Raw genomic sequence first — 25,939 nt, forward strand, 5'->3', positions numbered from 1 at the left:
AGACTTGTTTTCATTTTCTTCAGCTTCAATTTGAATTTGCATATCAGTAATTGGTCTGATTTCTACCATCATACAGGTAGAAAGCAAAAAGTCATTAAGAAGACAAGAAAGAAGGAAAGGTCAAAATTGGTGTCAGAAGACACACTGAAACTTATTCTCTGGCATAGAGATACTAAAGCAAATGGATGAAATGAGGAGGTATAAGAGATGAACAGAAAATTACACAAATCAGCTTGAGAAGATAAAGCCAAATATTATAACAAAATGTGCAAAAATATGGAGTCAGAAAACCAAAAAGGAAGAACACGTTCAGCAGTTCTCAAGCTGGGGGAACTGAAGAAAAAATTCAAGCCTCGACTTTCGTTGTTGAAAGATTCTCTGGGCAAATGATTGAATGATGCAGAAAGCATCAGAAGAAGATGGAAGGAATACAGAGTCACTCACTGTACCAAAAGGAAATGGGTGATGTTCAATCATTTCAAGAGGAAGCAATATGATCAAGAGCCAATGATAACAAAGGAAGAAGTCCAAAGTGCATTGAAGGAACTGGAAAAGAACAAGGCACCAGGAATTGATGGAATAAAAATTGAAATCTTTCAAGAAAGTGAGGTGGCACAGGGGGCACTCACTCATCTCTGCCAAGATATTTGGAAGACAACTATCTGGTCAACTGACTTGAAGAGATCCATATTTGTGCCCATTCCAAAGAGAGGTGACTCAATGGAATGTGGAAATCATCAGACAATCTCTTTGCTATCCCATGCGAGTAAAGTTTTAGTAAAAGTAATACAGAAATGGCTACAAGCATTCATTGACAGAGAACATCCAGAGGCTCAAGCCGGATTCAGAAGAAGCCGTAGACAAGGGATATCATTGCTGATGTCCAATGGATCTTGGCTGAAAGCAGAGAAACATCAGGAAGATGTTTACTTTATTGACTACTCAAAGGCTTTTGATTGTGTGGATCATGACAAGCTATGCACAACATTGAGAAGTATGATGAGTATTCCTGAATACTTACTCATGAGGAATCTGTACATGGACCAGGAAGCAGTTGTTCGTAAAGAACATGGGAACACTGAACGGTTTAAAATTAGGAAAGGTGTGTGACAGGGTTGTATTCTTTTACCATACTTATTCAACCTGTATGCTGAGCATATCATCCAAAGAGCTGGCTTATATGAGGAAAAACTGGCATCAGGATTGGAGGAAGACTCATTAACAACCTGCGATATGCAGATGATACAACTTGCTTGCTGAAAGTGAAGAAGACTTAAAGTATTTACTGATGAAGATCAAAGAGCACAGCCTTAGGTATGGATTGCATCTCAATGTCAAGAAAACAAAAATTCTCGCCACTGGACCAATAAACAACATTCGTATCAACGGAGAAAAGATTGAAGTTGTCAAAGACGTCATTCTTCTTGGATCGACTATCACAACACTCAACGGAAGCGGCAGTCAAGAAATCAAACAATGTATTGCATTAGGTAAATCTGCTGCACAAGACCTTTTTAAAGTGTTGAATATCAAAGACATCAACTTGAAGACTAAGGTGTGCCTGACCCAAGCCATGGTATTTTCAATAACCTCATATGCATGCGAAAGCTGGACAGTGACTAACGAAGACCATAGAATTGATGCTTTTGAGTTACGGTGTTGCAGGAGAATATTGAAAGTGTTATGGATAGGATCCCTGTGAACTGACTTGGAGGCACGTAACAGTACCAACACTCCTCACTTATCAACTGCCTTATTGTTGCACATTTTGCTTACTACAATAGTAAATTGAAGAATTTACAATAGAAGAATTGATGCTTTTGAATTACGGTGTTGGAGGAAAATACTGAAAAGTGCTGTTGGCTGCCAAAAGAATAAACACATCTGTGTTGGAAGAAGTGCAGCCAGAGTGCTCCTTGGAGGCTGGGATGGCCAAACTTCGTCAATCATACATCGGACATATTGTCAGGAGGGACCAGTCGCTGGAGAAGGATATAATGTTTGGTAGGGTGGGAGGTCAGAGAAAAAGAGGAAGACCCCCAGTGAGCTGGACTGGCAAAGTGGCAGCATCAGTGGGCTCAAGCGTGGCAACGATTGTCAGGTTGGCCCAGGAGCGGGCAGTGTTTCATTCTGCTGTGTGTCAGGTCACTATGACTCGGTACCAACTCAATGATACCTAACAACAACAACAAACACATTACCAAGCATGATGTCCTTCTCCAAGGACTGGTCCCTCCTGATGATATGCCCAAAGTATGGTCATTTTAGCTGCTAAGGCGCATTCTGGTTGTACTTCTTTCAACATGTATTTTTTTGTTCTTCAGGCAGTCCACCTTTAATATTCTTTTGCAACACCCACTATACCTTTAATCTTCTACAACACTGTAACTCAAATGCATCAATTTTTCTACAGTCTTCCTTATTCAATGTCCAACTGAAACATACATATGAGGCAATTGAAAACACTATGGCTTTGGTCAGGCACACTTGAGTCCAGAAACTGACATCTTTGCTCTTTGAAGAGATATTGTGGAGCAGATTTGCCTACTGCATTATTGTTATTTGATTTTGTGACTGCTGCTTGCATGAGTGTTGATGGTGGATCCAAGCAAAATGAAGTCTCTGATAACTTTTTCTCCACTTACCATGATGTTATTTATTGATGCAGGGGTGAGGATTTTGTTTTCTTTACATTGAGCTGCAACCCATATTGAAATATTTTAAGTCCCCTTCACTTCCAGCAAACAAGGTTGTATCATCTACATATCCTCCAATCCTGATGCCACATTCTTCTTCAAATAATCTTCTTCATATAATACAGATTATTTGCTCAATATACAGACTGAGTAAGTATGGTGAAAGAACACAACCCTGGAGCACACCTTTCCTGATTTTTAAACCATTCAGTGTCCCCTTTCTCTGCTCGAACAATTGCCTCTTGGCCTATGTACAGGTTGCTCATGAGAGCAATTAAGTGTTCTGGAATACTCATTCTCCAAAGTGTTGGGACAGCATGTCATGATCCACACAGTCAAAAGTATTTGCATAGCAAAAAACAAAAGCATAGCTAAACATCTTTTTGATATTTGCCGGTTTCAGTCAAGACCCATCTGATGTCAGCAAAGATATCCCTCATTCCACTTCCTTGTCTGAAAGCTGGCTTGAACCTCGGCAATTCCCTGCCAATGTACTGTTGCAGTCATTTTTGAAGTCTCTTCAGCAAAATTTTACTTTCATGTGGTATTAATGATATTGTCCTATGATTTCTGCATTCCTTTGGATTACTTCTCTTTGGAATGAGGACAAATATGGTTCTCTTCCCATCAATATACCTGGTAGCTGTCTTCCAAATTCCTTGGCATAGAAGAGTGCATGCCTCCACAGTGCTGTACCAGTTTGTTGAAAGATTTTAATTTGCATTTCATCAATTCCTGGAGCCTTGTTCTTTACCAATGCCTTCAGTGCATACCGCACTAAAGTCACTGGTCTTACAAAATTCTATCACACTATCTCCGGCATCATTTCTATCACCAAAGCCATATTTTCCAATGACTAATCCTTCTTCGATTCCAACCTTCACACTGCAATCACCAGTAACTATCAATATATCTTGACTGCATATTTGATCAATTTCAGACTAAAGAAGCTGGTAAAATTCTTCAATTTCATCATTACAGCTTGGTGCATAAATTTGAGTAATAATGGCATTAACTGGTCTTCCTTGTTGTTGGTAAGTGCCATCAAGTCGGTTCTGACCCATAGCAACTCTGTATAGGGTTTCCGAGGAGCGGCTGGTGAGCTTGAACTGCCAACCTTGCAGTTCAAATGGCTTTGCAGTCTGGTATATTAACCCACAGCACCACACCAAGGTCTTCCTTGTAGGTATATGGATATTATCCTTACAAAGATAGCATTATGCTTCAAGACAGATCTTGATATATTCTTTTTGATGATGAATGCTATGCCATTCCTCTTTGTCATTCCAGGCATACTGAACTATGTGACTGTAAGATTCAAAATGGCTAATGCTTAGAGTACTGATGTTCATTTATTCCACATTTCATTTTTAATAATTTTCAATTTTCCTAAATTTATACTTCACAGACTCCATATTCCATGAATAACAGATGTTTGCAGATGTTTCTTCTCATTTTGAGTTGTGACCCCATCAGCAAATGAAGATCCCAAAGGCATTACTCCATTTGAATCATCACAGTCAACTCTACTTTGAGGAGGCAACTCTTCCCCAGTCATATTTTGAGTGTGTTCCAATCCGAGTGGCTCATCTTCCAACATTATATTTTACAATACTCTGGTGGCATTCATCATGTTTTAATACTCAATATCCTAGGGCTATCTGACAGTGTTTCATTGCTATTTATAAGGTTTGCAGTGGCTAAACATTTAGAAGCAGTCAACTTCTCCTCCTTTTGAGTTTGTCTTAGTCTGGAAGCACAGATGAAATCTACCCACCCTGGCAGCATTCAAAATACCTGTGGTATAGCTTTCAGGTTTACAGTCACATGCATGCCACCACAGTACAACAAACTGACAAACAAATGGTTTCAGCTATTATAAGGTATCTCTTTAGTACACAGAAACATAGCCAATACGTAAAACTAGGTTTAACAAACGCTTGTGTGAAAAAAGTTGTACCATGCAGCAAAACAACATTATTCAAGACCAATATTATTCACTATTATAAAAATGGGAATACTGGTATGGTGCTGTGGGCATGGCACTGAACTGCAAAGCTGGCTTGAACCGTAAGGTTGGCAGTTCTAGCTCACCAGTCGCTCCTTGGAAACCCTATACAAGATCACTATGGGTCAGAACTAACGCGACAGCAATTAACAAAAATCATAAAAATGACTTTATATATCCCATGTTCATGGACTGGAAAAACTTAGTTATTTAAGATGTCAATCAAAATACCAGCAAGGTATTTTATAGGTAATGGAAAATTGATTCTAATTTTTTATATGAAAAAGCAAAAGACCCAGAATAAAACAAACAAATAAAAAATTAAACTCAGTATCATTGAGACCATTTCAACTCATACTGACCCTAGATAGGGTTTCTGAGCCTATAAATCTTTATGGAAATAGATAGCTTCATCTTTCTCCTATGGAATAGGCTGGTTAGTTTGAACTACCCAATCTTTAGTTAACAGTCCAATGCCTAGCCCACAGCACTACGAGGACTCCTTAAGACAGAGTTCAGTGTTAACACTTCTCAACTTCAAAACTTACTATAAAGCTGTAATAATCAATATAGTATGTTATTGGTGAATGAACAGATAAATATAATCAATAGACCAGTAGAATACAGCCACAAAATAGATATAAATAAATACAGTCAACTAATACTTAACAAAGAGCACAAAGCCAGTCAATGGTGAAAACACAGTCTTTTAAACAAATGGTGCATGATCAAGTAGACAGTCCCATTCAAGAAAACAAATCTAGACACACAGATTACCTCTTTCTCAAAAATTACCTCAAAATGGATCATAGACTTAAATGTAAGACACAAAACTACAAGTTCTAGAAGACAACAGAGGAGAAAAACCTAAATGATTTTGGGTTTGCCTATGACTTTTTATATACAATATCAGAAACACAATCCATGACTGCTAAATTGGACTTCACTGAAGAAAATGAAAAGACAAGCTACAGTATGGGTACAAAAATGACACAAACCATTCCTCCCACAACACTCTCTACCTGGCTGGGTTTGGTAATTCATTGTAAGGCCACACAGAACTCAGACATACTCACAGTTACGAGGTTTATTATGGAAGTTAACAGGTTATAAAACAGGGTCAGAAATGCTCAGGGCATAGTTCTTTCAGTCCGGACAGTCTCTTCTCAGTCTTGCCTGCAGGTAGGCCTCTGTATGTTACAAAGCTTTTATAAGGCTGCTGATAAATGCCCAAAGGTACTCCATTCCACTATAAACTTCAGCCCCAAAGCACTTGGCTCTAGCTCCATGGGTCAGCAATTCTAGCTAGCCCAATGAAGAGCATGGAGGCACTCCACTCCACAGCCTTCTGCCTGAATGCACTCAGCTTTACTTGTTCTGTGGGCTGGGAAGCCCCCTGTTCTGTCTAGTGTTCGGGTTCTTCGTTCTGCTGCTCCTCCTGTATCACAGCTTTCTGTCCTTGGGTAAAGGAGGTTCAATGTTCATATTCTACTCCTTGCTCTTCTTTGATATTAATTTTTTAATTCCCTATTCCTCCTTCTGAGATGTTCCATGCTTCAACAATCACAATTAATTCTGCTAAATGCTCACAATTGAATCTTAAAATCCTATCAACCTCTTCTCCCACCTTCTCTTCTTACCCACACCCAGCAGGGCAAAAACATTGTTTGGGAGCAGTTACAAACACTATGGTTGGGATTACAGTGTGGTGATGTAGGATAAGCATTGAACTGCTAACTGCAAGGTCAGCAGTTCAAACCCACCAGCTGCTTCTTGGAAATCCTATACAAGGTTGCTATAAATTGAAACTGACTTAATGGCACTTAACAACAACAACAAAGACTATGGGTAGCAGAAACATATGAAGTAATTCACTGCACTTCAATGCATTGCACACAAAAGCTAACATATATACAAAACGTAACATTAGGTCTAACCAAATTAACAAAGACAGAAATTAATAAGTGGTTGCAAGGGACTCTGAGAAGGGAGATGAGACATGAGTACTTAATGGATACAATGTTCCTTTGGGTGATGAAAATATTGTGGGGATTACATAGAAGTGATGGTTGCAAAACACTATGAATGTACTATGTACCATGGAACTATACACTTAAACTGATTAACAACACATAAGCACTTATTTTAGCTGACAGAAACTCTGACAAATGTACAGTAAAATATAAAAAACAAAATCTGCTGCCACCAAATTGATTCCTTCTTATAGAGCTATATTTAATAAGGAGTGTTCAGGTGGCATAAACGGTTAACACAGTATGCTGCTAACTAAAAGGTTGGAAGTTTAAGCTTACCACGGTGTCTCGAAACAAAAAGCAGACAGTGTAAAAACCCTATGAAACACAGCTCCAACTGACATATAAGGGGTTGCCATGAGTCAAATCCACTTGATGGCAACTGGCTAGTTTTTGTATATTTAATAAAAATTAAAATGGTAGTTATTAATATATCTATTTTTTACAGAGGGAGTAGTTAATATAAAAAGAAATTCCCCAATACATTTTACTGAAACTTATTAATATACTAGATGTCAGCCTTTTTTGAGTAATTAAAAAAACTAAAGAAGTAATGTGAAATCAAGGTCATTCTAGGAGACTCTGCCAACCATTCAAAGTCTATCAAACCAATCCACAGAGGCTAAGATCATCCAACTCTGATGTCAAATGTGTTGTGCATAATTAATTCCACTCCACATGCCAACTACAGCCTACATAATTCTCAGCAGCTTCTCTTCCTTGATTAGTCTAGACCTCACTTGTCAACACAGCCCTTTCTCTCTCTAAACCCCATTCATTCAGTGACAAGTCAGTGTGTACTGGCCCCTTCTCTATTTCTTAGGTCCAGCAATGTGCTAGGACATTAAGGGTTATTTTTCACTGAGCAAAATAATATTTTTTAAAGTATACAAATACATAGGTTAAAGTCCAAGAGCTCTTGGTTGCAGAGCTTCTACCTCCCTTCTGAGGAGGAGGTACTTACTGCAAGAGAGCAGATGTTTACTCTCATCACCCAGAAGCTCCACTGAGCTCCTTCTACTCTAAAATTTAGAATTTAAAGGTGTTTATAGGCAATTTCAAAAATATATTCCAGAAAATAGGCTTATAAAAAAAGGATGGCAAATGGAGCACACAATTTAAATTAGTATACAAACCTGTAGTTCAGTAAGAACTGTTTTATGCCTCTTGCTACATTCAATCTTTTCCACTCGTGTTTTCAATTCTGCCAAAGTCTTATCAAACACAGCACACTGTAATGTACACAGTTTTTCTTCCAGCAACCATTGTACAACCTAGAGAAATACATATTCCTATGTTACTAGTAAAGAGAGCATTCCAGTATGTAAAACCAATTAATATGCCAGTTCAGGTAATTCTCTGTAATCGTGTTAAGATGCAGATTCTGATTTCAATATATCTGGGGTGGAAATGCATGCAAGTTCTCAGCAAGGGATAAACTAGAAGCCTTGGTATTAACTAGTTTAATGAAAACAAACAAACAAAAAACACAAAGCAATGCTATCTTTTGAAATTTACAGCTTCTAAATATCTACTCAGAAGAGTAAAATAACATAATAAAATTAGACAAGTTCTAGAAAGTAAAATTTTAAAAACAATTGGAAACTGAAATTTTAATATTTTCTTCCCACGTCCTTTAGGGTTTGTATTCTAGGGAAGTTGTTCTCAAACCATTAAAAAGAAGAAGAAGAAAAAAAAGATATGACTAGTTTTTAAGTTTTATAATTTATTGTAGATTAATTATTTTTATATGTGATAGGCTAAGATGTTACTATAATATCAAGTTTCTATGAAACACATTTTTTAAATATCTACTGTCAATTTCTATATTTATATCATCATGGGTCCATACCAAAAGGAAGGTTGGTGCTTTTGTCTGTGAACTTTTAAATAACACTGTTTTAACACTTGTTAGCATTCAGGGTCTAACCAAAAGGTCATTAGTTCAAACTTAGCAGACAGTCTGAAGTAGAAAGATGCAACCGTCTATTCCTGAAAAGACTACAGTCTTAGAAACCCTGTGGGTGGTTCTACTTTGTTTTAAAACAGTTCGCTGGCTCAGAAATTGACTTCATGGTAATGGGTTTGGTTCAAACTTCTAATTCTAACAGCTCTATCAGATAAGACTAAATGAGCATTATCTGCAAAGTATTGCAGGGGGATAAAAGACACTGGGAAGAAAAAAAAGCCACTGTCTAATTAATTGTCTCAATATTCCTTTTACTAGTGTGGATATTTATATTGTATTTCAAAGAACACTGGTATAAAGCTTACTTTTTTTTCCTAATTTCTTGACTATATAAATAAGAAGTCCTTGAAAAATTCACTTCACATGAACTTTATATTCTTCCCTAAAAATAAGTTCTAATCATAAATATGTTTGTGATGAGCACACTTTAAAATTACATAAAACACTAAATATTTTCATTTGTAATCTAACAAATATAAGGAGTAGGTCCCAAAGTCCAAATATTCCCTTTCTCTAGCCATTTTAAAGATGTGCTCATACCATTTTAAAAATTATGCCTAAGGTACATAACTAAGATTTTAGAATATAAGGACTAGCTTATGATAACTATAATGTTAACATGTAACACTAATGTTTCCTTTTCACTAAAGAAATTTTATATGTGAAGGTTAAAAAAAAGCTAAAAACAGGTAAGTTTTGTTGCTAAAGCAAAGAAACACAGATGTCATGTCTGCCTTTCATTAATCACTATTATCTCCAAAAACATCTATATAGCCATAAAAGAGTCAGAATACATTTTTTAAATTAAATTATCAGAGATAATAATGAACTTTACAAGCTCAACCACTTTCTTCAAGTTCTCTTTATATGATAAGCCAGATTATCAGGAAAGTACTGAATGATGTCAAGCATCTAAAAGAATAAAGACTCTGCTACTTTATATTTTAATTTATAATCTATAATACCTTTTGCAGTTTCTGGTTAATATCTCCTTTGGCTGTAATCTTTACTTGAAATTCTGCTTCATATTCTTCTTCCATATATCGACGGCGTTTAGACTGCACATTGTCCATGTCCTCTGATTTAGAACGTTTTCTTCTGGAAAACTCATCTGAGGAAAAAAAAGTATAAGGATTAGTCAAATATTTTTATGACAGCCTTAAAATCTACACTTCATACTCACCAAAATATTGTTTCTACAACAATAACATTCTCAACCAATGATTTTAGGTATTCTATTTTAGTTAAACAATGATTTTATATAATTATTAATGCATTCACTTCATGTATTATGTATTTTATGTAGGCAAGAACCTCTTATAGCATTAAACTTAAATGATTTTAAATATGACAAATAAGAGCTTCCTAATGACTAACCAATGTAAGATGGGAGTTGCCTAACAATTGTGTTAAGCATAAGGGAGAAGAAATTATTTCATATTCATTTCCTATGCTAAATTTCATAATGTACATGAATTCTAACCAAAAAAAGTATTTAATCTCATGTCATACACTTCTAACAACTACACATAAATTTCAGTATTTACGTCTTCCATCTTAGTAAATGCAAGAAATTTTACTTAGTCTTAAGAAAATAATATAGTTAATTCTTTGTTGTTATGTGCAGTCAGACAACTCATAGCAACCCCGTATACGGTTTCTGAGTAGTGATTGGAAGGTTTGAGCCACAACAAGACTCCAGAGTTATTTATAATAGAGTCTAATGAAATTTAAATATATAAAATAAACATCATCATAAAAATACATTTGACAAAAGACCTTCTTCACTCACATAACTTCTACTTCAAATACTAGTAATATTCATAAGATCATAAACAAATTATACCTAGTTTTGTTTCAATATTTAAAATTAAAATTACTAAATTCACATGTCTTCTTTATCTAACCATCTCTCTCTCTCTTTTTCCATCTCACTAATTGCAACAAAAACATCAAAATGTGAAGTTAATATTTTTTGATGTATCCTCCATCTAAATCTATACCCTTTGAAGGCAAGGTGGTATTTCCATCTCTTTTAGCCTTCATCCCCACCCGTCAAGAATTTTGTATGATGTTAAAATGGCAGCTTTCGTATCCTCAAAGGACTCCGATTGTGTTCCCATTCAATGCTCCTTGAGTTTCAGGATCAAAAAGAAGTATGAAGGGGTAAGATAAGGGCAGTAGGATAAAAGGAGTAAGGTTTCCCAATGAAATTCTTGTGAAGACAGCGTTTCATAAATTCGAATGAGCAGGTACACTGCAATAGAAAAAATTTCTCCACGCAATTTTCCTAGCCTTTTTCTCACCAATGCAGTTTTCCAATTTCTTAAAATTTCTCCCTCATAAGCACCCATGTTGGTCATGTGTACACTGAGAAATTGAGTATGATTACCCTTTTAGAAATCCAAAATATAGTTTACATAATCTTCTCAGAGCCGTTCCTTAAATTCAACTTGCCCAGCAAAGCCCCTCAGAAATCAATGTTTGGATTGGATTGTTTTTTTTTGTGTGTGTGGTTTTTTTTTTAAGATGAAGGCACCAAAGTGAGACAAAGACAAGTTTGTTACTGACACAATATATCTGCAGCCACCCACTAATTGCAGAGATATATTTCACATTTTGTGTGAACTGGAACCCTAATGCACTGGACTGCAAGGTAGGTTTGAACAGCAAGTCAATGGTTCAAGCTTACCAGCAGCAACTCAGAAACCCTATACATGGTTGCTATGAGTTGGTATTGATTTGACAGTACATACGTAACACAACAAAAGTATCTATTTGTGCCTAATATTACATCCAAATTTACTCTGTTGTTGTTATTGTTAAGTGTCAACGAAGTCAGTTCCAACTCATAATAATCCTGTATAGGATTTCCAATGAGCAACTAGAGTGTTTGAACTGCTGACTTTGTGGTTCGCAATCCAGTGTAGTGCCAAGATCTACTCTGTATATTCTATATATCAAATAATTTACCTGTGATGCACAGGAGAGGAATATAATGGGGAGAGTGGTAGATTGCAGGGTTCCTTATTTCTATTCAGTGACCTTAGCTATAAACCTAACAATACTCTGCCTCATCCTTTCCCCTTCTTAAAAAGTTTAAGAACCAAACTAAACTGAAACATTTATCAGTCCATACAAAAATAATACAGTCTAATGTTTAATCATAAATTTAAATAATTTCTCAAGTAATTTTTTGTTAAGTGCTATCGAGTTGGTTCCAACTCATAGCTACCCGGTACAGGGCTTTCAAGGAGTGTCTGGTGGGTTTGGATGAAAAAACATACGGTTAGCAGTTCAGTGTTTATTCTGCAGTGCCACTCCTAACTTACTAAAGCTTAATCTCAAATCTTTCTTTTTAAACACTGAAAAGTACAAAAGTACACTATAAAAGACAGTATATAATTAGCTTAAAGAAATGCTTGGGTTAGTCATCAACGTAATGATTTAGTTATGGCTTGTTTGAATTGCAAAGTTTTATAATTATCTCTAGGACAGAAGTATTCCACAACCTTAAAACCAGAAACAGCGAAATGATTTTTCAAACTTGATCAAGTTGGGTTTGTGCATGCATACTTTTCTCTGAAGGTCTTTCATCCTCTTCATGAGTTCCTTGCTCATCTTCTTCAAGTTTGCTGTTTTTTTCATTATTTGCTACTTCTGCTGTAACAAAAGTAGAAAACAAAATCATACTCCCATTCAAATGAATAATATTGTTGTATACATTTTTGGTGATGATTCAATTAATCTTATGAAATCCAAGTTCTAAAATATAAAATTTTGAAAATAAACATGGTGCATCAAATGGTAGAAATGAATCACCAAATCCAGTTTCCAACTGCTCCTGAAAATTCATAATAAAGTTTTGATATAAGAAAATACAAATTCATAATACAGATTTTAAAATATAGAATCTTACTTAGTACTTCACGGTACCATAAGATTAATAAAATGTGAAAATAACTACTATAAAACACTTAGATTCCATTGCATTTAATTATTAAAGACAAACGAGTTCTTACGTGGCACTGTGGGTTAATGTGCTGGACTGAATAGTTGGTTTGAACCACAAGTCAGCGGTAACAATTAGAAAAAAAAAAAAAAACTTTTGAAAATTTAAAACGCGTAACATACTAACAGGTTGAGTCACTAGGAAACTAATCAAAGATAAAACAATTTCACAAGTCCACACAATTAGTTAAGAAAGAAATTTAAAAATCTATTTTTTTTAATACACCAGGATGTTTAAGTAATCGTAAAAGACATGGGAGGAAAAAAACTGTTGTTGTAAAGTGCTGTTGAGTCGATTCTGATTCATAGTGACCCTGTATAGGACTCCCAAGGAGCAGCTGGGAGGCTTGAACTGCCGACCTTGCAGTTAGCAGTTCAATGCTAAAAAAAGAGTCAATGTTCAACCATTTCAAGAGGGAGCAATATGAATAAGAGCCAATGATCCTAAAAGGAAGAAGTTGAAGTACACTGAAGGCTTTGGCAAAGGACAAGGATCCAGCAATTGATGGAATACAAATTGAAATTTTTCAACAAACTGATGCAGCACTGGAGGCACTCACTCATCTATGCATCTATGCCAAGAAATCTGGAAGACAGCTCCTTGGCCACCTGATAGGAAGAGATTCATAGTTGTGTTCATTCCAAAGAGAGGTGACCCAATGGAATGCAAAAACCATCCAACAATATCATTAATAGCACATGCAAGTGAGCTCCTGTTAAAGATAATTCAAAAATGGTTGTAGCAGTACATCAACAGGGAGCTGCTAGATATTCAAGCTGGATTTCAAACAAGACATGGAACTAGGGACATCAGTGCTAACATCAGATGGATCTTGGCTAAAGGCAAAGAATACCAGAAGGATGCTTATTTGTACTTTATTGACTATGCAAAGACATTAAACTGTGTGGATCATAGCAAACTATGGATAACACTGCAAAGAAGGGGTATAACACAACTTAACTGTACTCATGAGGAAGCTGTACAAAGACCAAGAGGCAGTTATTGGAACAGAGAAAGTTTTATTTAAACATTACAAAATTGCAAATAATATGTTCTCCACAAGAAGATGATGAAGCTTTCAGCTCCAACAAAGATTTACAGCCTCAGAAATCCTATATAGGGCTGTTATGAAATGGAACTAACTCAAACACACTCAACAACCACAACAGCATGCTTCTGTGCTCCCTTTTAAAGCAAAATTCATAATGAAAATATATTACTTTGTCTCCAATTCTTCTCTTTCTATCCTCTCTTAAGCCCAAACTCCACCATTCCACCAATACTGTCTCTCATCCAAATCACCAATAATCTTTATTTGCTGAAACATTTCTATTCCATTTTACTTGAAGACATAGCAGCATTTGACATAGTAAATACAACTGAGTTAATCATCACTTTTTCCTTGAAAGATTCCCTTTACCTAGCTTCTAAGACACCTCAGAGTCTCTGGTTTTCTTGCTACCCTCAACATGGGGCTTTTTTTTTTTTTTTTTTTGTCTCCTTTGATGGTTCTTCCTCATCTCCTTAAACACTGCAATGCAAAGGGCAATCTCAGTCCTTGTATCACCTCTCTTCTTCTCCATTTATTCACCCTGAGGTGAGTTCACCTAGTCACATGACTTCAACTAATGTTTATTTGCTATCAGCGAAAAATATATGCAGTTCTTGTATGGCACTCTGAGTTAATGCGCTGGATTGCAAGGTCGGTTTGAACCACAAGATCATCAGTTCAAGATTACCAGCTGCTCCATGGAAACTCTACATAGGGTCGCTATGGGTCGGAACCAATTCAACAACACTTAACAACAAACAACAACAAAAGTGTATGTGGAATCCTGGTGTGGCACTGCAGATTTATGCACTGGACTGCAAGATCAGTTTGAACCACAAGGTCAGCAGTTCAAGCTCACCAGCCACTCCTCAGAAACCCTATACAGAGTTGCCATAAGCCTGAGCTGATTTCGAAAGCATTTAACAACGAAATTGTTTAAAAAGGGAGCTTCAAACAACTCAAGGAAAAATTCATCATTTTTTCTATTCCAATATTCTATAACCTTTTTGAAGCCTCCATGTATAATCAAGTTTCTGCCTAGATATGATGACTTCTATTCAAACTTGGCCAACAATCATCACCTGAAACCAATCCTCTTACACTTTTCCACTTTCCAAACCTGCTTCATCTTTGGTCTCCCTTAATTCTGAAAAGAAAAATCTACTATTTAGATGACAGTATACAGGAATAAGATTGTGCTACAAAGAAAAAACAAATAATTTCAAAACAGCCAAATGCAGACAGCTTGAGATGACAAATTTTAACAACACAATAGAAATGTATTAACCAAAAGCATAAACAGAAGAAAACCTTGAATTCCATTGCCATTATTCTCATTAACATCCTTTAATGTTCATTTTACTTATCGTAAAGCTCCAATGAATAGGAAAAGAAGTCAAAATATTTTGTAAGACTGGAAGAAAACTATGCCAGAGTTCATAATGTAAAATCAGACTTACCCTAAGAGAGATTTTCTCCTCAAAAATGTTAATTTAAAAAACAAAAACAGCAACAGGAGATGATAAGAGAGGGATGGCCATCAGACAAAATAAGAAGGGCCAAAAAAGAGGGGAAACATGAACAATGCATTTGCCCCAAATCTAAGAAAGTCTTTATAGGGAGGGAGTCTGTTATAAAGAGGTCATCCAAGTTTGAGAGAACAACAAAGACAGAAAAAATGCCCTTGGTTTTAACATGGATTGCACAATCAACTCACTGAGAACAATTAAGTGAAAATCAAAATCCAATAGGTTGACAGGAGGACAAGGAATAGTCCTAAGTTTGTTCATATAACTTGAAGAATGGCTTTTAAAGAGAAAAAAAAAAGTATTAATAGCTGAAGAATGTGTATGGTTGATGGAAAAAACACAGTTGCCACATGGAAGACATGACTTAAGTGTGTATCACCTCTAGCTTTGCTTGATTTTTCCTACAAAGAAAATTTTTATTCTTAAGGCTACTGAAAAAGTCTATCATTGTACTCATTTCATAAGCAAGTTATTATATAATACAATTTTATAAAACAATAGTATCTCAGAGCATACCTAAGGTAATCTGCATCACTCTTTTAGGTCTTCTATTTTTGTAAACTTAAATTAGTTTTTCTACTTGATTTCTAATAGCTTTTTGTCTTTGATTGACGCTCAGACCCATTCTAATAGCTACATTGAAAAAAAATGTGTTAAAGAAGTACTTGAAATTATAGGTTTTTGCTGTTTTTCTATTATTAGTACAGCACATAAATGTTACACTTATATAAATCAATTTGTAACTCTGCGTTCCAAGACATTAAAAATTACTTAAGAAGATGACTGCAGAACCTGGAAAAACTGTTTCTGCTATCGATATGTGATTGGTCTTTTTATACAAATATAAGGAAGTATAGATACAGATATATATTTGTTGTTGTTATGTCCGTGGAGTTGGTTCCGACTCATAGTGACCCTGTACAGGGTTTCCAAGGCTGTAAATCTTAACGGGAGCAGAAAGCCTCATCTTTCTCCCACGGAACAGCTGGTAGTTTCAAACTGCTGACCTACCAGAGCTCCATATATATATAAATTGAATTTTTTTGAAATTTTAGCTGTGCTGTCAACTTTGGAAAAAGTATATCAGTTGTACCGTGTTGAGTTGCCATTGTACAGAAATTAACAGCCATATTGGTCTTTAAACTTAATTTTTTTCCCCATTTGTACAGAGGTAATTAACGTACTATATTATATATGTAAGGTCTTATCTACATGGGTTTGATTATGGAAACTAAGTATTCTCTAAATCATAAAAAAAATAAAAAATAAAAAGCTGATGAACATATATATTACCCATCAGCTGCACAGCAACACAACTGAGAAGCAACAGATTTAGATACAGTATAGTTTAATAATCAATGAAGAAACCATGACATTTATATACCTTTTAAAAAAAAAATTTTAAATAAGGAGTTTGGAGTTAACCTAAAAGTAACTGAAATCTAATACAAAGGAGAGACAATCAAATTTTTTAAAATACAGGTTATAAGATGATCATTCAGAAGATGGAACAGAAAGGAAGAGGTTAGACAGACTATCAAGAGGGTCAAGAAACCAAATGGATAGCCTTTATCAAATAGAAAATCTAGCCTTAAGGTTTTGGGCATCGTGCAACAGAAGTGCCAGAACCTGAACAAGGGATATTAAAGAATCAGATATCACTGGAAAGATTAATTGAAAATACACTTTAATAAATTTGTAGTGGACATCTATGAGTTGGAACTGACTCAAAAACACTTAATAACAACAAAAAACTTGCAGCAATTAGACTAAATCACAAGGCTTTTGGTTATGTGCTAAGTAGTAGCAACAAAGAACAATTGCTATGAATTTGATCATTATCTGATTTGACATCGTTATCTAAAATTTTACATTGGTTCAGCTTACTTTTATTTGTGTATATGTGTATTGTTGCCATTTTTATTGTTGCTACTACTATTTTTATTATTTAAGGAGCCCTGGTGACATAGTGGTTAAACACGTGTCTGCTAACCAAAGGTTAACAGTTGAACCCACAGATGACAGCCTTGGAAACCCTAAGAAACAGTTTTAGTCTGTATACAAGGGGCCACCAAGAGTTAGAATCACCTTGACAGCAACTAACAGCAAGTGGCAGATCCAGGATTTGATCCAGGTACTATGGCTCCAAAGTCTACTCTTTGTAGCACAAAGCTTTTCTCTTTCCATGAGTCTAGAGTCCTCAGCTGCTCAATCTCTCTATGCCATCACCTCTGCCTCTACCTCTTGAGTCGCTGCTTCTCTGGCTAGGGTTCCATGTTCCGCTCATGTTGTGGTTCTAAGGTCCTCTGTGTCTGGAGTGTAAGATTTACTAATCTCCCCTTTATGTTACACAACTAATTGTGACCATCATAGTTATGATAACAATTGCTCACTATTAAATCTTAAGAATCTTATCCCCATCTCTTTTCACCGACCTACATAAACAAGATGAAAACTATTCAGTGGGAATTCTATACCTTCCTCTGCACACTCTGAAACTAAACTCCCTCTTGAAAACTTGTAAGCCAGTCATTTTAAGCCTTTATAGTCCCTGTATATAATATTGGCTATATTAGGTAGCCAATGTCTAAGTTGCCTGTCCCTATTAACCCTGTGTGCAGAAGGGACAGGCTTTACAGAATTGATATTCTTATATGAGAACAAATATATACCTAAACTTTAATTCTAAACAAAACTATATTGTGAATCTTTATGGATGCTGGTGAAGACAGTGGTGGTATTTTCAATAGAATGACATGCTTTTAATTTAGTATTATGTATACAAATTTGGAGACCTGGTGTGGCACTGTTAGATAAGCACTGGACTACTAACTGCAAGGTTGGTGGTTCAAATTAACCAGCTGCTCCTTGGAAATCCTATACAGGATCACTGTAAGTCAGAACAGATTTGACAACACCTAACAATAACAATATACATCTCTCCATGTCCTCATCTCTGCCTCCATCTCTGGTATTACTGCATCTCTGGATAAAGTCCCACATTCCACTCATGGTCTTCTTCCTTGATAGTTCCACGGTCCTCTGTTACTGGACTGAAAGATTAACTACTCCCCTCTTTTTGTGACAAAACTTCTACCTTTAAAGTTTAGACAGTTACAGTTAGTCATAATAATTACTCATTATTGAATGATAAGAATCGTATCCCCATCTCTTTTTCACCAGACCCATCTACACAAGATTAGTATTACCTTCCCCAACACACTCTGAAATTAAACTATGCCTTGAAAACTTGTTAAGCCAGTCACTTGGTACCTTTATCACCCCCTCATTTTAGGTAGCCAATGTCTAAGTTGCCCATCCCTATCTACCCTGTATACAGAGGGGACTGGATTGATACTTGATCTGAAGGCTCCTTCCCTTTCTGTTGGTATTTTGAACTACTACATCCTTAAGTATAAGTCAATTTAATCAAATTGTAGCAATTTACACTGCTTTCCTTTATCAAAAATTGTTTTATCTTCCTGTAGTCTATTCCTGATCATGAAGCCATCAAGGTTAGGTGAATGGGTACTATCTACAAGTCTGGGCGTTTTTGTGCGTCTCCCCTCACTTCATATCAGCTGGACACTTCACTCTCAGCTCTAGTCCTCTGTAGTTATGTTCTTGACCATAGGCTCAGGAGTCCCCAGGTCTCACTACACTTAGGACCAATAAGCTCTTCCTCTTATCTCTCTCATCTCCAGGTTGACAGCAGTCTATGGATCATGGTCAAACAGAGCCCATATCTTCATTGCTATCTTTCCCCTTCTTCCACTTACCAGCTGACCAAAGTGGTCACTTAGAATCTTACATGCCTGCTTATGTGTTCCCTTTGAGTTTCAGTCATGGAGGGGGGTTTACTAATTTTTTTTTTATCTTCTTTCTTATCACTCAGCACAAAGCTGCACACAAGAGTGGGTCTTTTGTTAACTTAAATTCTGTGAAGTTAAAAATACTCACACACCAAAGAACAACCTTGTTTCCTCAGTGCAGTGGGTTGGTAGATTGTTGTTGTTGTTTAGACATTAGCTATCAAAAATCGGGGTTGGTGGCTATAAAGGCATGAAGTGGCTGGCTAATAAGCTTTAATGAATATAGTTAGTTTCAGAATAAGGAGGGTAAGATAGAATCCCCACTGAAGTTTTCTTCTTTTCCAAATGGGTCTGATGAAAAGGAACAGGGGATAATGGTGATAGGATTTTATGTCTCAATTGTGACTAATTGTTAGTATGACTGTGACTGTCACAACTGTAATTGTAGAAGATGTATAACCAAAAGAAGAGAGTAGTTAATCTTTCTTTTCAGGAACAGATGATCCCAGGACCATCAAGAAGAAAGAGCATGAGTGCAAGATCCCTACCCAGGAAAGTGGTTAAAGCAGAGATGGTGGCAGAGGAGGTGGCATGAAAAGACAGAACAGCTATGGGCTCTCAGCCCATGGCCTGAGAAAGGCTACGTACCTGCAGGCAACAGGCTGGCAGAATGTGCCCTTTGGACATTTAAATGATTATATATTTTTGTTTTATAAGTGTACAGCAAATAGTTTTGAATTGTTCACTTGTGAAATAAAAATGTAAATGGGGAGCCACAGGGAGGAAGCAAGATAACTATTGTTGCAGGGAGGGGATTGTAAATCATTGAAATGAAACAAAGTGTATAATTTGCAGAATGTAAAGCTGATGATCTTGTCTGTAAACATACAATCAATTCACACACAAAAAGTCACAAAAAAAGACTGCGAAGAAATCCTTCTAGTCACCACTATTCTCAACTTTCTAATAACATAAAAACCAAAAATCTTTACAATTTAAATAAAATGCTAACCTGGCGAGCATGTTTCATTTTGTGATATTACTTCAGAATCATCTTTTTCACCTGAAATATCCTCTTCATCAGAAAGAACCAAAAAAGCTTCTTTTGGTAAACTCTCACTACTTTCTTGTTTAGATGGCGAACCAAAAGAACTTTCCATTTTCTCTTCCAAATCTGGATTTGACTCATCAATTGGAAGGAGAGAACTTTTAGTGAAACAAGTCAGTTCATCTTCAGCAGGTGCAAGCTTTTCCAAAATAGGAATAATTTCATCTGTCTCCATGGAATCTGTGTTTTCTAATATAGTTTCATTTTTGTCATCTTCTATAACCTTTTCACTAATGGTTTCTACAAGATCTGAAGTATTTTCATCTTCATTCTTTTCACCTTGATCAATTTCCATACTACTAGATATAGCTTCTTCTCCAAGAGCCAGCTCTGGGATACTATCTTCCTCTACCTTCTTTTCATTTTTAAGAGGTAGATCTGAACAAACAAATGTTTCATCTGTTTCTAAAGTTTCTTCATTAGACTCATTATTATTATCACCTTTATTTTTCTCTTCAAGTGAATCCTTAATCTGAATTTGGTCTAACTTCTCATCATTCCTATTTTTTTCAAGAAAATTATCATCTTTATTGCTACTAGGCTCTGTTGTTTCAGTAACTGCTTCACAAACTGGTACAGAACTTAGTTCAAAGGCTGATGGATCATCAGAAGCCAATGTTCCACAGGTTGGCTCATCAGAGGCTGGCTCATCAGAGGCTGGTTCATCAGAGGCCGGTCCATCACAGGTCTGTTCAACAGAGGCTGGTGTTCCAGAGGACAGATCAGCAGAGGGCAAATCACCAGGAGACGTATCATCATCAAAAGTGGGTTCATCCGTGGGGTCTTCATCAGAAGGAGGTTTACCAGAGGCAGCAGGTTCACCAGAGGCAGCAGGTTCACCAGAAGCAGAGACAGATTCACCAGAGGAAGATTCACAGGAGGCAGGTTCACTGGAGGCAGGTTCACCTGAGGCAGGATCATCAGAAATGCAATCACCAGAGGCAGGATTACCAAACGCCAACACTCCAGAGGCCAAGTCTCCAGAGGATGATTCCCCAGAGGCCAGATCACCAGAGGCCAGAACACCAGAAGGTGGTTCAGAAGTCAGTTGAGAGGCTGGTTCAGGAGTCACATTACTAGAAAATACAGTTTCACTATTTAAATCATCATTCTGCTTGTTTTTAACATTAACATTTAGAACAGAGGGTGTTTCCTTCCATTCTGTTTTACTTTCTTTAGGGTCAAAACAAAGTTCTTCAATACCATTCACCTCTTCCTTAACTTTAATATAATCCATATTTTCCAAAGGTAAGGCTGGGTCCAAATCTCCATTTTCATGGTTGCCATTTAACAGCTTGACATCCGTTTTCAACAATTCCTCTTTGACTTTGTAAACTACTTCAAGTTGTTGACGATCACTCACTCTCATCGTTTTTCTAGCCTTGAAGACCTTCTTCTGAGGTTCTTCTATAATATCCATTTTGAATCTTTAAAACAGAGAGAGAGAGTAAAATAATTAATAATTGAAAGAATAGTCACCTGATTATACTTACTTCAAATTAATCTTATGAGAAGCAAGCAACACTTAATGAAATTTTGAAATAACTGCATGCAGAAAACTTCCTAAAAATCCTTCATGTTAAATTAAGTTTTACATATTACTAGAATTATGTAATCCTAAATTCGTAACTAGAGTCCTGGTATGGTGCTGTGGGTTAATAAACTAGACTGCAAAGTGAGTTTGAACCAAAGGTCAGCTGTTCAAGCTCACCAATTGCTCCTTGGAAACCCTATACATGGTCGCTATGTGTCAGAACCAACTTGCCAGCACTTAAAAACAACAACAAATTAGTAAACCTGTTCTAGATTAGATCATTATAAGGAAGTACTAGCACAAAGTTTTCATTCTCAATGAGCTAACGGGATGCACAGAGCCTAGAGTAGATAGGTAAACATTTCTAAAGTAAATAATTAATGGTTTAGTTGACAAAATGAAGCAGAAAAATCAAGAGAGGAATAGAGAAGAGGTATACAGATAAGACAAAAGTAGAATTAAGAAACAAAAACTGTAAAAATATTAATAAGATATTATCATTAAGAAAATGAAGACAGCCCACATAGTGGATGAAAACATTTGTAAATTATCTGATAAGAGACTTGCACCTAGGATAGCTGTATCTAAAGATATAAAAAAACTGCTGTAACTAAATCAAATTTTAAAACTAACAAATGACTAGTTTCTCCAAAGATAAGTGTCTTCCAGTTGGTTGTGACTCATATAAGGTTTCCAAGGAATGGCTCTCTATAGGGTTTCCAAAGAGTAGAGCTGGTGAGTTTGAACCACTGACCTTGCAATTCAAACTGCCCATGCAGTCCAAAATGCATTAATCACAGCACCACACCAGTACTTACACAGACTTGCTTGTTAAGTGCCACTGAGCGGCTCTGACTCATAGAGACCCAGTATAGGGTTTCCAAGGAGTGGCTGGCTGGTGGGTTTGAACCATCACCTTGCAGTTCAAATCGACCATGTAATCCAGTGCTTATGCTATAGGGCAAAACCAGAACTCCAACACAGACTTGTTGTTGTTGCCAAGTACCATCATTCATTTCTGACTCACAGTGACCCTGTATAGGGTTTCCAAGGAGTGGCTGGTGAGCTTTAAATGCCAGCCTTGTGGTTCAAATGACTTTGCAGTCCAGCACATAATTCACAGTGCCAGAGCAGAACTTCCACACACAGACGAGGATGGCTATAAACAAAAAGTCCAGAGAATAAGAACCATTGGCCAGGACATGGAAATTGCAAATCTCATATTAAAACTAATGGGTTTGTAAAATGATACAGCTGCTTTGGAAAATATTCTGGTCATTCCTTAGTATGTTAAACATAGAACTGCCATAAGACCAAGGGGTGTCACTCCTATGTACATATGAGAGAGCTTCAAAAAGTTTCTAGAAAAATAGAATGAAAAGATAATGGAACTTTCCCACAAATGCTGTGAAGCCCCCCGTTTAAATAACCCCTCAACATTTAAATACATGCTTACATAAAAATCTGTACAAAACAGTTTGTAATATCAAGAAGTAGAAGCAGTGGTTTCCCTGGCATACCATTATAAAATAAACACTAGATGGGGAGAGAAAGGAATAGCCAGAAATAACACCATAGAAAGCTTGTACGTCTGTCTTCTGCTTTTAACTGACTGGAATACCTAAAATGGGGCTACAACATGCCTAGTGAAGGAAGTTTCCTATGGAGCCTCTGCATTACATAAGACCATAGGTGGAATCCTGAACAGCATCCAGAATCTTCTGAGGTAGGAAATTTCCACTTGAAATGATGGGCAGACCAGCCTGGACCAGGGAGAAGAACAGAAGATACTTCTTGAAAGAAAGACCGACAGGAAAAATACAAAACAATATAGGTAGTCCAAATGATTACTACAAGAACAAGCAAGCTGCTCACCCAGGAGACATTAAGGCAAGTGGTTGGGTGCGCTCGGGGCAAACCCCCTTCCAAGACTAAGGCTCAATGGGAATACACGCTCTGATTGGTGACCATGTTCGTCACCAACAAGGGGAAAAGTAAGGGAAAAACAGCATGAAGCTGTGAGCTAAGCCCTACAACATTCAATAGACCCCTGTGAACCCAGATGGAGACCTGGTCAGCCAGCAGTATGGCAAGACCTAGGGACTCTTGGGCCCAGAGTCAGTGACATAGCCACAGAGGACTAGATCTGTGTAGATCAGAGTGTAGATCACGCTCCAGTGAAGCATCCAGCTGATAAGAAGAGAGGGCATATGCATAAGAACACGCACACTTGCAGATAATACCCACTTGACCTGGCTTCAATGGCTAGATGACCAGAGCTCAACTAGAAGAAGAAAGAAGAGGCAAAAAAGAGTAATCTGATACAATTTGATGAACTTGAAGTACATCTAGGGTTGCAGTAGCTCAAAAGAGATAATATTTACAGCGAGGATCATTCCCATCCCCTTCATACACAAAGTAGACAAGGATGGGCAATTTGGATATTGACTGGCTAAATGACTGGAAAGATCTACAGTTGTGCCCATTCTAAAGAGAGATGACCCAATGGATTGCAGAAATCATCCAGCAATATCATCAATATCACACACAAGTAAAATTTAAAAACGACTACAACAGTATGACAGCACAGAACTGCCAGAAGTTTAAGCCAGATTCAAACAAGGATATGGAACAAAGGATGTCATTACTGGTGTCAATTTTTAGCTGAAAGCAGAGAATGCCAAAACGGTATTTACTTGTGCTTTATTGGTTATGCAAAGGCCTTGGATTATCTGGATAATGAAAAGCTATGGGTAACGTTGTGAACCATGAGTGTTTCTGAGTACTTAATTGTGTTCCTGAGGAACCTGTACAGAGACCAAGAGGCAGTCATTCAAATGGAACAAGGGAATACCAAATAGTTTAAAATCAGGAAAGGTGTGCATCAAAATTGTATTCTTTCACAATACTTTTTCAATATGTATGCTGAGCAAATAATTCAAGAAACTGGATTATATGAAGAAGAATTTGGCATCAGGATTGGAGGAAGACTCATTAACAACTTGCGATATGCTGAAAGCAAAGAGACTTAAAATGTTTACTGATGAAGATCAAAGACTACAACCTTCAGTATGGATTGCACTTCAATGTAAAGAAAATAAAAAACCTCACCACTGGACCAATAAATAGCATTATGATAAATGGAAAAAAGATTGAAGTAATCAAAAATTTCATTTTACTTGGATCTACTATTAACACTCATGGAAGCAGCTGTCAAGAAATCAAACAAAGTATTGCAGTAGGCAAATGTGTTGCACAAGACCTCTTTAAAGTATTCAAGAGCAAAGATGTCAGTTTGAGGACTAAGGTGGCCCTAACCCGAGTCACAGTATTTCCAATAACCTCATATGCATGTGAAAGTTGGACTTGATTAAGGAAGACTGTAGAAGAATTTATACATTTGGGTGATGGTGTTGGAGGAGAATATTAAAAATACTATGGACTGCCAGAAGTACAGTCAGAATGTTCCATTGAAGCTAGGCTGATGAGACTTCATTTCTCATATTTCTAACATGCTATCAGGGGGACCAGGCCCTGGAGAAGAACATCATGCTTGGTAAAGTGGAGGGTCATTGAAAAAGAGGAAGACCTTCAACAAGATGGATTGACACAGTGGTAGCAGCAATGGGCTCAGGAGTAACAATTGTGAAGTTAGTGCAGGATCATGTAGTGTTTTGTTCTGTTGCTATGAGTCAGAACCAACTGAACAGTACCTAACAACAGCATCTATTACTAGTCAAGATGTTGGCAGTTCAAACCCACCCAGAAACATCTTGGAAGAGAGGTCTGGTGATCTGTTTCTGAAAGACTACAGCCTTTAAAACACTATGGAGGACGTGTGGCCAGAGACGGGTAAGGATCACGTGGCACCTCGGCAACCTAAGACAGAGCCATTGCCATGCTGCAATGAGTTTCCATGACGGGTAAGACTGAGGAATTCGCACTGACGGCCTAAGACAGGCAGTGTCCCTTAAACAAACAATAAATAAGGGGTAATCTGATGCAGACCGTGCAGACCCGGTCAGGAGGTCAAGACCCTGTGGGCCCAAGCGTTATTGACCGTCCAAACCATAGGCTCTGAGGATCAGACTTTAGCCACATAGTAGACATAGCAAACTGTCCCTCATCTGATTATTCAGTAATGCTTGTTAGTAATCTCATACATGAGCCCTGGATATCCACAGGCA

The 25,939-nt window shown here is 36.9% G+C and overlaps 1 protein-coding gene across 2 annotated transcripts in view; it reads right to left on the bottom strand.

Moving 5' to 3' along the window:
* Nucleotides 1-21,641, bottom strand: part of ATF7IP (activating transcription factor 7 interacting protein) — a 72,821-nt gene extending 51,180 nt beyond the window's left edge. Inside the window, exons 1-4 of one of the 2 annotated variants that reach the window (XM_006866038.1) lie at nucleotides 20,123-21,641; nucleotides 12,283-12,369; nucleotides 9,672-9,817; nucleotides 7,874-8,011 (exon numbers count right to left, since the gene is read on the bottom strand). In XM_006866038.1, the coding sequence (XP_006866100.1) occupies nucleotides 7,874-8,011; nucleotides 9,672-9,817; nucleotides 12,283-12,369; nucleotides 20,123-21,638 (1,887 nt within the window). In that variant the 5' untranslated portion in view covers nucleotides 21,639-21,641. The remainder of the gene's footprint in view (nucleotides 1-7,873; nucleotides 8,012-9,671; nucleotides 9,818-12,282; nucleotides 12,370-20,122) is intronic. The other variant, XM_006866037.1, reaches the window with a different exon arrangement.
* Nucleotides 21,642-25,939: the final 4,298 nt, after the last annotated feature.

The sequence above is a fragment of the Chrysochloris asiatica genome, unplaced genomic scaffold (assembly GCF_000296735.1).
Source record: "Chrysochloris asiatica unplaced genomic scaffold, ChrAsi1.0 scaffold00086, whole genome shotgun sequence".
Classification (NCBI taxonomy): Eukaryota; Metazoa; Chordata; class Mammalia; order Afrosoricida; family Chrysochloridae; genus Chrysochloris; species Chrysochloris asiatica.